The sequence below is a fragment of the Phoca vitulina genome, unplaced genomic scaffold (genome assembly GCF_004348235.1).
Source record: "Phoca vitulina isolate PV1807 unplaced genomic scaffold, GSC_HSeal_1.0 scaffold3, whole genome shotgun sequence".
NCBI classification, from domain to species: domain Eukaryota; kingdom Metazoa; phylum Chordata; class Mammalia; order Carnivora; family Phocidae; genus Phoca; species Phoca vitulina.
The window spans coordinates 53,331,115-53,344,439 of NW_022589706.1; the positions used below are offsets into that span (position 1 = coordinate 53,331,115).

At 42.7% G+C, this 13,325-nt stretch overlaps 2 protein-coding genes across 2 annotated transcripts in view; both read left to right on the top strand.

Annotated features, from left to right (window-relative positions):
- AFM (afamin) overlaps positions 1-4,862 on the top strand; it is a 36,288-nt gene extending 31,426 nt beyond the window's left edge. The window contains exons 15-16 of the mRNA XM_032399619.1: positions 1,112-1,354; positions 4,688-4,862. Coding sequence (XP_032255510.1) covers positions 1,112-1,354; positions 4,688-4,862 — 418 coding nt within the window. The remainder of the gene's footprint in view (positions 1-1,111; positions 1,355-4,687) is intronic.
- Positions 4,863-5,442: 580 nt separating this feature from the next.
- Positions 5,443-13,325, top strand: part of LOC116629327 (alpha-fetoprotein-like) — a 43,723-nt gene continuing 35,840 nt past the window's right edge. The window contains exons 1-4 of the mRNA XM_032399630.1: positions 5,443-5,527; positions 6,672-6,723; positions 6,863-7,004; positions 8,779-8,990. Of these exons, the coding sequence (XP_032255521.1) occupies positions 5,443-5,527; positions 6,672-6,723; positions 6,863-7,004; positions 8,779-8,990 (491 nt within the window). The remainder of the gene's footprint in view (positions 5,528-6,671; positions 6,724-6,862; positions 7,005-8,778; positions 8,991-13,325) is intronic.

Sequence of the window (13,325 nt, forward strand, 5' to 3'; positions counted from 1 at the left end):
AGGACTGGGGCAAGGAAGTCAGGGGAGGAACCCTACTAAAATGAAAACAGAGAAGAGGTCAGATCAAAAACCAAGCTACTACACTGTACAAAGGCAGATTCCGGTTGTCTGTCTGTGGTAGGGTTGTCATTGGCGATTTAAACAAGATACCCCAGGCGATAGAGATCCTGCTGGTCCACTGGCCGCACTCTGAACAGCAAGGCTTAGACATTGTTTACAAACCTCCTTTATAAGAGTCACCTGGGAGGACCTTGTTAAAAAGGCAACTATTTGGGGGATGGGGTAGCCAGGTGATGGGTATTACAGAGGGCACTGAGCACTGGGTGTAATACTATCCGGCCTATGCAAACCCACTGAATCAAAATGGGTGGGATGAGGGGAATATCCCAGAAGCTGTGTGTTTAAAAAGCAACCCCCAGGGGCACCTAAGTGGCTCAGGAAAAAAAAAGTGTGAATGACCTCCTCCTCGCCAGTGACAACCAAGAAGACTGCACCAAAGGCACCAAGGCCCTCCTACAGCTCCTGTCAGACTTGGGATACCGAGCCTCATGGAAGAAGGCACAAATCTGCCAGCAACAGGTCTGATACCTTGGTTCCCTCCTCCCCCAAGGGAAAAGAGAACTAGGGCCACAGAGGAAAAGGGTCATCATCTCCCTGCCACAGCCCCAGACAAAAAGGGGCCTACGAGAATTCCTGGGGGCTGCAGGATTCTGCAGCATCTGGATCCCTGGGTTCTCGGCAATAGCAAGACCCCTTTATCATCTCTTAGGGGGACCAGATCGAGAACCCCCTGCCTGGACTGAAAAGGAAAAAATAGCTCTCAGGGTACTCACCCAGACTGTTGGACCCTGGCAACGGCCAGTTGCTTACCTGTCAAAGAAGCTAGATCCCGTAGCAGCAGGATGGCCACCATGCCTCAGGGCGCTGGCAGCCACAGTCCTACTCATCAAGGAGGCAGACAAACTTACCCTGGGGCAAGAACTTAACTTCAAGGTCCCTCATGCATTTGTGTCCCTCATGAATGCACAGGGACACCACTTCCTTTCCAACTCTTGGCTAGCACAATACCCAGGGCTCTTCTGTGAAAACCCGCGGGTCACCCTTGAAACAGTAAGGACATTAAATCCAGCAACCTTTCTCCCCACGGAAGAGGGGGAACAAGACATGACTGCTCCGAGGTGACTGATGAAGTCTACGTGAGTCGTCCAGATCTGCGGGATCAAGCCATAAAGAATCCAGAGCTCATGCTGTTCAGTGATGGCAGCAGTTACCTACAAGAGGGTGTCTGGAAAGCGGGTTATGCCATAACCACAACCACTGAAGTCCTAGAAGCTAAGGCATTACCACCTGGATGGTCAGCTCTAAGGGCTGAATTATATACCTTAGTCCGAGCCCTCACCCTCAGTGAAGGCAAGCGAGTCAACATCTATACTGATTCTCTGTACGCCTTTGCTACTGTACATACACATGGAGCCATCTACAAGGAAAGGGACCTCCTAACCGCAGCAGGGAAAGCTATCAAGAACAAGGAGGAGATACTGAGACTCCTCGAAGCCATCTGGCTTCCAAAGGAAGTAGCAATCCTGCACTGTAAGGGACACCTGAAAGGAGACGATCCCATAGCGTGGGGAAATCGTCTGGCAGATAAGGCAGCCAAGACCACAGCCAGTGAGGACATGGACAGAGCCCCTTCCCTCCCCATGGCCCTAACACCCCTGGAAGAAGTCTCTCTGCCCAGTTACACTAAAAAGGAAAAGGAATGCGCCATGGTTGAGTGGGCCACCCTTACTGAAAAGGGATGGTGGATGATGCCAGATGGGCTCATCTTTGTTCCAACAGCAACTGGAGGGCATCTAGTCAAGGAACACCATCGACTCACTCATCTGGGAAAAACCGCATTAGAGGCCCTTCTCAAGAAGCACTACTACATCAGTCAGCTGCCAGCACTATGCTGAGCAATGAGTGAATGATATGTAACATGCTAAAAATAATGCTCGGTCTGCACCACGGCCCCCACCAGGTGTCCAGAGGATGGGAGCAACCCCCTTTGAAGATCTAGAGGTAGACTTCACAGATGTGCAGTCAAGCAGGGGTTCAGATATCTCCTAGTAATAATATGCACATACTCTGGGTGGGTCAAAGCCTTCCTGACCAGGACAGAGCAAAGCCGGGAAGTAGCTAAAGTCCTCTTGCGGGAGATCATGCCCCGGTTCGGCCTGCCATTAACAATCCATAGTGACAATGGACCCGCATTTGTGGCAGACATTGTACAGGTCTTGACCAAATCTCTCAACATCACCTGGAGACTCCACACTGCTTACCGGCCCCAAAGTTCAGGGAAAGTAGAGTGAACAAATCTCACCCTCAAGGGAAACTTAGCAAAGTTTTGTGAGGAGACTAACCTCCCATGGCCTAATCTGCTACCCCTAGCTCTCCTGCGTGCTCGCTGCATGCCCAGGACATCAGGTTTCTCCCCATTTGAATTAATATATGGATGGCCTCCCCTGTGCTTGGGAAGCCTTCCAGGAAACGTGTATCAGGTTGGAGATAAAGGGATAAAGGAGCAGCTTCAGGCCCTGGGGGCCACCCTAAATAAATGACAAAAGTACACCTTTGAGAGGGCCCCAATCTCCTTAGGGTCTCAGGTATACTTCCAGACAGGGGACTCAGTTTGGGTCAAAGACTGGAAGAAAGAAGAAAGCTTATCATTCAGACGAGGAGCTGTGCCAGTGGAGGGTCCGGCCAGACTTCACGAACCCACTCTGGTTTCACTTTCGATGAGACCCCACCGACTGATGGACACCTGCTCACCACAGTCCCTGGCTCTCATCGGCGTGATTTCCCTCATCTTGGGAGTTGGACTCTACACTGTTGCCCCTCCTGACTGGACTTTCCCCCAAAGGCTTCTACCTAAGGTCATAGATCCCACTTTTACTGGCCCTCTGCTGTCTACTCCTGAGCACATTTCACCATGGTTTTCCTGGCCCTAGTCAGTCCTGGTCTTCTACTACCTGGTGTGCTGTTAAGTTTATGATTAAGTCCATGTTTGTTCCAAGACTTGCAGTCAACCCTCAGAGTCAAACAGAATGATGCCCTCTAAACTAGGTGCTTAAAGGGGCATCAAAAGGAGGAATGATAAGGAAAATCTGTGTCCTAAGATGGCCGACCGAGCCAGCGAGAGAGTCCCAGTCCTTGCCCCAGGGCTTTTCCAGGTTCTTCTCCCTGCTCTGCTTCCTGCACACACCAATCTGGGTTCTTCTCCCTGCCCTGCTTCGCACACGCTCCAAAAGTGCCAAGTATGTGGAAGTAGAAGAGTATAAATTTGTCCCCTTTGTTTGTGCTCGGGGCTCAGACCTTTGGAGACGGCTCTTCTCTGAGCCCACCGGCATTAAATAAACCTCCTATCCTCCAAGATCTCTGAGTGCCCCTAGGTTCTTCTGTCGGGTGATCCAGTCCAGGTTCCGTAATAGTATCAGGGTAGTGCTGGCCTCATAAAATGATTTTGGAAGTTTTCCTTCCTCTTCTATTTTTTGGAGTAGTTTGAGGAGAATATGACTAAGGAGCAGTTGCGGCTAGGTAGGAAGAAATAGGCTCACCAAAAATCCCAGAAATGCTGAAGCACAGTGAAATCAGAGATAAGGGAACAAACCAGACCACCCTGCCCTGGGCGTTAGAGGTGGGGTCTTTTTATGGCAGTCACATTGTGACCAACAAAGAATAACCAGACCCCAAAGTAGAAGTAAGCTATTAAAGATGTTATCACCAGTCCTTACTCAAACCAAGACGTCACAAGAATGTTAAGGTAATGTTTAGATAAAAGACTGTCGGTGGAGGCCCACATTGGCAACCCTGTCAGGACCCCTCCCACTCCTGAGAGTTTTTTCTGTATCCTTACTTAAAACTCTATTGCTTTGCTCACTCTCCTTTGTCCATGAGATTAATTCTTGTACTCTGTGAGACAAGAACCTAGCTCTCCTGCTTCAAATAGGTATTAACTCTTCTCTAAACGTTTGGTAGAATTTGCCTGTGAAGCCATCTGGCCCTAGACTTCTGTTTGTCGGGAGGTTTTGGTTACTGATTCAATTTCATCGCTGGTAATTGGTCTGCTTAAAATTTCTGTTTCTTCCTGTTTCCAACATGGTAGGGTGATCCAAGTGCTTCAGGTCTGCCTATTTTCTGAAGTCCCAGGCTACTGTAACAAACACGACTCCCAAGTGTCTCTCTTTGAGGATACCATGGTCAGCATGCTGGAATCAGCCCTTGCAAGGTGTCCAGACTCCTCCACCTGTACCCTATAGACAGGCTGCGTGGTGTGTTCCCAAGCCTCCCCAGAACTTGAGGCTCCCAAGTGCTGCTTTTGGCTGGCTTCTCAGTCCTGTGGGCAGGCCCTGACCTGGCAAGGCAAATCCAGGTCCTCTGGGTCTGCCTCAGATATAAGCCTCAAGAGCTGCATGCACTTGGAAGTGATTCCTGGTTGCCTGTCCTGGGTCATTGAAAAAGTTCATTCCTTGAATTGAGAGATGAAAAGGCCCAATTTCATTATCAACCCCCATTTCTCATAGAGCACCTTCAGCACCAGGGTGTGCTTCATCTGCACATTTGCATCCTGATGTCTTCGCTGGTCCGGCAGCTCCACGTCGTCCTCATGTCTGCCTTTGAGTTTCGTGATGCTCTCAATCTCATACAGCTACTGGGCCAAGAAGCTGCCCATGCACTTGTCTCGGTTCACCCTCGCCAGTGCTCTCAGCAGCTTTATGGCCTTTCGACAGACTGCACAATGTGTTCCTGGTCTTTTCCAGAACTCAAGTCTTCCAGGTGCCACTTTTAGGTGGCTACCTAGTATGGCGGGCAGGCCTATATGATCCTGAATCTTAATTTCTTATTCAAGAAATAAGAATATTGTTGTCTAAAAATAGTCATATAAAGCACCAGCCTCACAATAAACACTCAGTAAGTTAGGTACCATTTCCTTGGGTTTGCTCCCAAGGCCTATGCACCCGCCCCGCCCCAGGGACTTGAAAATGTGCCCAGCACTGGAACCAGGGCTTTAGCCATTTATTTGAATTTGTGGTAGTACATGTTTACCTTCCCTCCTGCCACGTCAGAACTTTGTCCGTGTCAACAGGCATTCCCAGGAAATGAGATCTGTACCAAAGGTGCTTATTGATTACTACAAGGCCTACATGGTATAATCTTGAAAAAAAACAAGTAGATTGACATGACTCATTTTAAAATCCAGTATTCATTAATGAATGCCATCCATTAGCAATATTTCTCCGTTGTCATGAATTTCTTCAATTTTATCAGGGTCGTACTGGCCTAGAAAAAATATTCACCAGGAAAAGGTTAATTATTAATAGTAATTCCTTGAAAAGAGTATAAAAAGGATTCTTCATTTCTTTCAGATGATAGAGCACCTTCTTTAAAGGTTCATCTGGAACAATGAAGACTCTTAGACCCATATGTTTTCTTGTTTTCTTCAGCTACGTTCAATGTCAAACTCTTCAGAGAAGTTTACTAGCTGCAGGTAGGGATCCTATTTACAATCTATACATCCCACGTGCCAGGACATAAGGCATGATGACTACTAAAATATCTACTAAAATATAAGGAAAGGCTTATCTTCCTCAGGGCTCATCATTGTCAACAGAGTCATTGGAAATTGCTAGAAATTAATTTGTGGAAGGGATGCAGAAAGAGAGCTAATATATTGAGGCAACACACACAGGAAGATCTCGTTTTAGCCTTACTTCCACTCTAGGTGAGGGAAAGATACATTTCAAACTTGTGTTTGAAATTGGGTAAATGATTTTGGATAAAGCAACTGTGTTTATAGTAGCAGGAATAATATTATGAGCTACATTCTTCAGTACCTATTCTGTGCTAGGTGCTGTGCTTGGTGCTACACACGTATGTTTCCATTTAATCCTAACAACTATCGAATGTGGTAGAGTTTATTTATTTTTTCTAGGTAGAGAAACAGAAACTTTGAGAGCTTAAGCTATTTTCCCAAGGCCACATTCAGTATCAGAGCTAGAAATTGAACTCAGAGTAACTGACTCCAAAGCCTTTCCCTGTATTAGAGATGATAATAGTTTCTTTATTTAACAGAAAGAGGCTCAGCTCTTTGGAAGCTGTTAGTATAAGAAGATATTGTTTTCAATAGATAACATATGTGTGTGTGTGTGTGTGTGTGTGTGGTGAGTGGAGGTGTTAAGAAAGATAAAGTTGATGAGTAAATCCAAAATGGGTGAGATATTGTCTTTGCCAAATGAAGCCTGGCAAAGTGCTAATGTTTATACATCTGCTCCCAATGTTAAACTTTAATTTTCTTAGTATTCCTTGGATATGCTAGTAACTTCTAATATAAAGAGTTAAATAACCAAATCATGTTAATTAATTCAGGTGTGTCAACACAAGTACATGCAACTTATCTGTGGGCTAATGACAGATATCAAGTACACAATATATTTGAATAGAAATAAGTCATTCACAGAATGTAGTTTAAACACAAGTGAAGATATAGTCTGGTAAAATTTGTTTTAATTTTTGGTGGCAAATAAAGAAGATTTGAAAATTTATAAGTGAATAAATATGGATTTCAGAATTATAAAGGGAGATTTCAATTTTGAAAATATCCTCTTATGCAAACAAAATCTCATTTTTTTCAGCCTTGCGCCACATTAATAGCCCAAATTATCTGCAGGAGAACTTAAGAGACATGTGAGTTTTGTTATCAACATTCTCTTCTCTGAAATTTGAAATCACAATCATTTTGGAATGGGGAGGGGGCAGTGATCTAACAATGATGGAGGAAAAGTTTGATTTTATCTTTAACACTCTCACAAGTGTTATGTTTCAGCACCAGGATTATGGTTGCTCAGTTTCTTCAGAAATTAACTTATGAAGAAGTACAAACCATAGTTGAAGAGTTGGTAGATCTTGCAGAGAAGTGCAAGATCCTCAAGGCACATGAGTCACCGTCAGAATGCTCTCACCAATTGGTAGGTGAATCATGTTTTGCCTTTCTCTCTCTTATTTAAACTAAAATTCCAACCAAAAGGTGTTGTTATGAAGTGGGATGTTGAAGAATTAAGTAGGGGATTTTAAGGCAACAATATGTATATCAATCACACTCAAAATACAACCTTTGTAGGTTTATAAGCCTACAGTTCTTCATTTCATCTCTGGGAGATCAGACTCAGAGAACCAAATGCTCAAGAGAATGAATTATAACGTAGAGGCCAATTTGTTCATTTTGGTTGGTTGCTCCGCCTCTCCCACTGGAATACTATTATCTGACATCATCATATAAAGGTTCCTGGGAAATCAAAGTACTAATTTTAAAAAGTTTCTAAGAGTATATGAAAAGGAAGAAAGAAGTGAATATTATTGTGGGCTCCTTTTCCTTGTTAGTAGAAAATCTTGGGGATTACTATTGTCTCATAAAGTGTGTCTATCTTATGATGAGCAAATTCTTGATGAACACTAACATATTTGTACAATCTACATATGTTTTGGATCACTTGTCTCGTGCCAAATATTTTAAACTACAAATCAACAGTTTTCTTCTCTATTGGTAATTTTTTTTTTTTTATTATTCCATCTTCTTGGGGCTAAAACCTATTTCTTACTAGACTCTTAGTAGACATAGAAAAACCATCAGTCTGGGGCGCCTGGGTGGCTCAGTCGTTAAGCGTCTGCCTTTGGCTCGGGTCATGATCCCAGGGTCCTGGGATCGAGCCCCGCATCGGGCTCCCTGCTCCGCGGGAAGCCTGCTTCTCCCTCCCCCACTCCCCCTGCTTGTGTTCCCTCTCTCTCTGTGTCTTTCTCTGTCAAATAAATAAATAAAAAATCTTTAAGAAAAAAAGAAAAACCATCAGTCTAATTAGAAACACATTTTATTTATTTTATCTTATTTTTTTAGAGGATCTATTTATTTATTTTAGAGAGAGAGTTGGGGAAGGGGAAGAGGTAGAGGGAGACAGAATCCTCTAGAAGATTCCCTGCTGAGCGTGGAGTCCTATGTGGGGCTTGATCCCAGGACTCTGAGATCATGACCCGAGCCAAAATCCAGAGTCAGCTGCTTAATTGACTGCACCACGCAGGCATCCCTACAAAGACATTGGAAATGAAGTGCTTCTGCCAGTCACTAGTCTCACTTATTTTATAGTGACTCCTTCTTATTTCTACTTCAAAAGATGGCCTTTTTTTTCCACCTTTATTCCCTAAATCTGGACATGTATGTTGTTTGCAGTTTACAGCATCCCACACATTTACTGCCACTCAAAGGTATTTGAAAACTAACTGAATTATTACATTTTCATTTGAACATTTGACACTGAATACACACTGCCTCGGAGTTCAATTCTTAAAATAACTTCCCATGGAAACCAAACTAAAAACAATTAGGAAGCAGGGGAAGCAAATGACATTTATTTCTTGGTGGATAGTTACAAAAATTACCCTGATTTCATTAGGCTCTGGAATTTTGGCTTATGTTTAATACCTCTTAACAACTGTATGAAAATGAATTTGAAATCACAATTATTTTGGAAAGGAGAGAGTGATAAGTTCCATTTGGTCCATGTCTAGCATGTGGGAATTTAGACTTAAAAACCTAAAAAACTTTTGCTCAAAAGAGCTATGTCCAGGGATTATTAAATACAGAGTGTAAGATCATATGCTCAGTGGCCTTTTCTTGATAATAATTCTTTAACTTTCCTAGGAATGTAGATCACACATGCTTCCCCTTTAAATTATTATTTCCTCCTGCAGATGACTACCTTCCTAGAGCACATTTGTAATAACCAAGGAAAGGCTGACAAACAGAAGTTTTCTGACTGTTGCAATATAAATAACAAAGCAAGACTCAAGTGCTTCCTATTATACAAAAAAGATGATGCAGATTACAGTGACATATTCCAAATTCCAAATCCTGAGCAGATCTGTGAGATGGACAAAGTGAATCAAGTGTCAGTGAAGGAGAGGTAAGTCATTTCTCCTTGCCATACTCTCTGAAGAAGAGTGTTTTCCAATTTTGAAGACTGATCTTTTATATATATATGGGCCTCCAAGAACACAATCCTTTATTACATGAATTAAGGTAAAAATTTGACCTACAATATATATTTTTCTCCCTCAGAATGACAATTACAATCTCAGTAAACCTGACAGGGCATGAAAATGTCTGTTTGTAGAAACATTAAAAATGACTAGGACAAAAAAATTTTAAAAATAATTTTTACTAGGGCAATATAAAGGACCCATTTCCTTAATGGTTAGATTAGTCAGACCAGTAGCAAATGCTGTTGAAAGGCACAGCAAGGAGGCAGAGCATAATAAACGGAGTACTGGGGACAGAGAGCAGGGAATAGGTCTGACAAGGGGCTGGCATTTGGGAGATTCCAAGGGATAGCAGAGAGGGTATCTGATAGGCATGGAGAGAGCCTGTCATTGGGAACCTAAGAATAAGTGACAACTGCAGATTAGACAGAGATCAGTTTTCTACTCATAAAATCTGATTCTATAATTCCCACCCGGAGTGGACAGCATTATAGCAAATGGGTAGGCAAGCTCCTATTTTGTTTTCCTAGTGAGCATAGAGGTCTATTTGTAAAGGGGTGCGAGCAAGTGGCTTGGGTTTAGAGGCAGGAAACCAATGCCTAGAGAGGTAGAAATGATAAGAGAAACAAAAAACTTTAGTTCTCAAGGAATGCAATTCTAGCCATCTTATCAAGACAGGCTCAGACAACGGGAATAAGGCAATGATCTGATTGCTGGTTCTAGAGGGCAAGGAGGATTGGTAGTGATTTGATTTCAGATTTTAGACATGAAACTTTAGACCAGAGATGAATGAGCAGACAGGGTGACTTGATGTTGAATAATGTAAACTCCTTTAATTCACCCATGTGGGGGCAGAATTGCCCCAGACATTATTGAGCCTTCAAGAAGAAATTAATTGGCCCTAGCCACTTAGGTAGAAAGGACTGGGGTGCCTGGTGGCTTCGTCGGTTAAGTGTCCAACTCTTGGTTTCAGCTCAGGTCATGATCTCAGGGTCTCGAGATCGAGCCCTGCCTCGGGCTCTGAGGTCAGGGTGGAGTCTGCTTAAGACTCTCTGCCCCTCCCCACTGCTTGCATGCGTGTGTGTGCATGCGCGCTCTGTCTCAAATAAATAAATAAATCTTTAAAAAAAAGGGGGGGAAAGAAAGGACTAAGGGATGAGGACTGGGCAGGTTCCAACTTGTCTGACATCAGGGGCAACCAAATGGGAACCAAAATAGGACCCAGCTACCTATTTACTATAGTGCTTCCACTCTAAGAGAGAATTATAAAATCAGGTTTGGGTTGAATATTCAGAGATTACAAAATCTAACCAATACTCATGCAGTGAATCTAATCTCTTCTTGAATATTTACAATGAAGTCAATATTAAGGAATTATTTTAAATGCTAATCTTAACTTATGTGCAGACATAATAATTATAGCTATAATTATTCAAGGAAAAATAATTTTCTAATTATTTGTCTCATACTTATAAAGCAACAACTTCATTTAATTCTCAACCAAGGAAACAGTAACACACATCAGAGCTGGCTGGAAAAGTCAGCTCTTTCAGATTTTTCACAATATAGCATAGTCTACAAATACACAAAACCATAGTTATTGTGCCTTTGGATTATCTAAGGAATTTTCAATAGCAGTTTTAATTATTGTAAGCTTCTGTTGTAAGTCTGACAATAGAACCTGACTTCCAATCAAGCTTGACCCTATGTTACCTTACAATAGGGACATTCCATTTTTTAAATGGCTCTAATTATTAGAAAGCTTTTCCTTATACTAAGTTAAACTTTGGAGATTTGAAATTAGATTGGCTCATATTGAATATCTTCTAAGGGAACTGTTACTGTAGCACAAAAATAAACCCTTAATTCAGCATACACAATAAAGAGCAGAGGTATTGAATGGCTTTGGTGAAATTTCATATTGACCAAAAATTTTGCCTTATGTTGGGAGGCAGGTGTATGTTGATAATATCAGTTCTGCTGGTCTGTTCTGTTTCTACAAGTTGGGCTTAGAAACTCTGCTGATAGAAGCCTGTTGACTAAACTTCCAGGGGTTTGGGGCCCCTTGGTGAGAATGAGGAGGGTTTTTTGGGCAGACAGACTTTTCTAAATCTTGCTAATGAATAATGTTCAGTTTAATTATTTGGCCTATTTTTCTCCCTCCATGGTTTGTGGATGATTTTTTTCTTTTATAGGTTTTTAAAAAGCAAAAGTAATAATCCCAGGATAAGTTAACTTTAGTTTGGTAGCAAATAATCTCTAATTTTCAGCAGCTCAATATAACAAAAGGTGTTTTGTTTTTGTTTTTTTTCCCACTCATGCTATCTGTCCAATGTAGATTGGTAGGAGGTCTGCTTATCATAGTCACTTAGGGACCTAGGTTGACAAAGACACCATCTCAACACTTGCTTCTTTGATTACTATGGCAAGGGAAGGGGATGATAGTAAATCATGCATTGCTTCTTAAGCTTGTTTAGAAGCAACACTCATCATTTCTTCTCACACATCATTAACCAGCAAGTCCCATTGTCATACGTCACCTCAGAGGGGGTGGGGATGCACAATCCTACCATTTGCCTGAAAGGAGGGGATCTGGAAATCTCTGGTAAACAACTCTGATGGCTACCACCTCAGTCATCCACCCACAAGAAAGATTTTGTACTTTTAACCAAAAGGAAATGTTACCACAGGATTGCTACACACCAGTTGTTAGATAAGGTCTCTGTTGATGTTTGGTTAGTGCTTCAGGTCTCCTGCAAATCTCTTGTCTTCTGTTATGGCACCACTCTTCCCTATCTGGTCAGAGAGCAGCAAGAAATAGTCTTCTGATGAAGTCACATATGGATATAGTCCCTGACCCCAGAAACTCTAGCCACCTTCTTGGGTGGGATTTTGTCTTTTAGACTCTATAGCACTCAGGAATTTCTATTAAAATATGTTAAGCATTTCCTTGGCTATTTGTCATGAGATATAATTGCTTTTTCAATCATTCCAGGGAAGGCAACAGTAGAAATTTTTCATTTGACTTCAGCGGTTTCTGCAGCTGTATTCTTCTCTGGGATCCCCAAAGGACTTGGAGTTAGATTCCAAAGGAGCAGGCATACAGATTTATGTATTATCCAAGGAACTTGGGGTGGGGGCAAGTTAAAACATGAACCAAGTCGCTATTCTTTCTATCACTTCCTCCATTATCCTTTCCTTTCAATGTTGAAAACCTGGTTTTCTGGTGTCACCATTTTTCTGGTGATATTGGCCTACTTTATAGATATTACATCATAAACTTGCATTAAGGATAGTACTATAATAATCAGGATGGACTAAGCTGTGCTGTGGTCACAAGGAAATCCTAAATTTATAAATAAATCCTAAAATCCTAAATATTGGCTGGATTCAGTAAAGATTTATTTCTTTTTCATATCACAGTCTAAATTGGGTGGTTCTCTTTGGCTCTCTCTGGCTCCTAGTTGAATCCTGGGCATGATTTTTTTTTTTTCCAGGCCTGACAATAGGCAATTATGGATCACAGGCCTCAGAGGGGCAAGCTGCCCTTCCCACACCGGACTGGGACAAAACACATTTCAGTCTCTGAAGGAGCTGTAGTCACGGGCTGGGTTCCTTCCTCCCCCCATACCAGCCATGTTTTTGTGCATAGCTTCATTCCTAGCTCAGCCCTGCTGTGACTTCCTCACTGCGGGGATGGAGGGAGAAACTTGGACAGACTTTGGTGCACTTTGGCTCAGCACTCAGGGCTTTCCCACTCCCAGTCCTTTTCCCTCCCCTTCCCCCCTGCCCCAGGGTCCTTAAAACCACAGGAGCCTTTTGTTTGTGAATCCCGCAGGAGAAAGCCATCCCCAAGTCTGTGGTGCTCTACCTGATCCTCGGCTGGTACTGGTATGGGATCATGGAGGGAAAGTGGACAGGGGGAGAGGCTGGGGAGTCAGCCCTTTCTCCAGTTTAACCTCTTGCTCAAACTATCCCAATAAATGATTAAAGTCTTGAGTGTTACTTTTATTTTGTTTTAGTTGGCTACTCTGACACTTGGCAGCTCATCTCTCTCTAACTTGCCTCAGCTCCTGAGAATTCTCCAAGGGGTAACTCGGGAATGCAAGATGTTTCCATCTCTTTATTATCTGAAGCATGTGTTTCCCAGGTCACTGTGAAACAGAAAAAGAGAGAGCAGGGAACTGTGCTGAGACATTAACAGCCACACCTCAAAGTGGTGTGGAGCATATTCATTCATATTTCATCATCCAGAACTC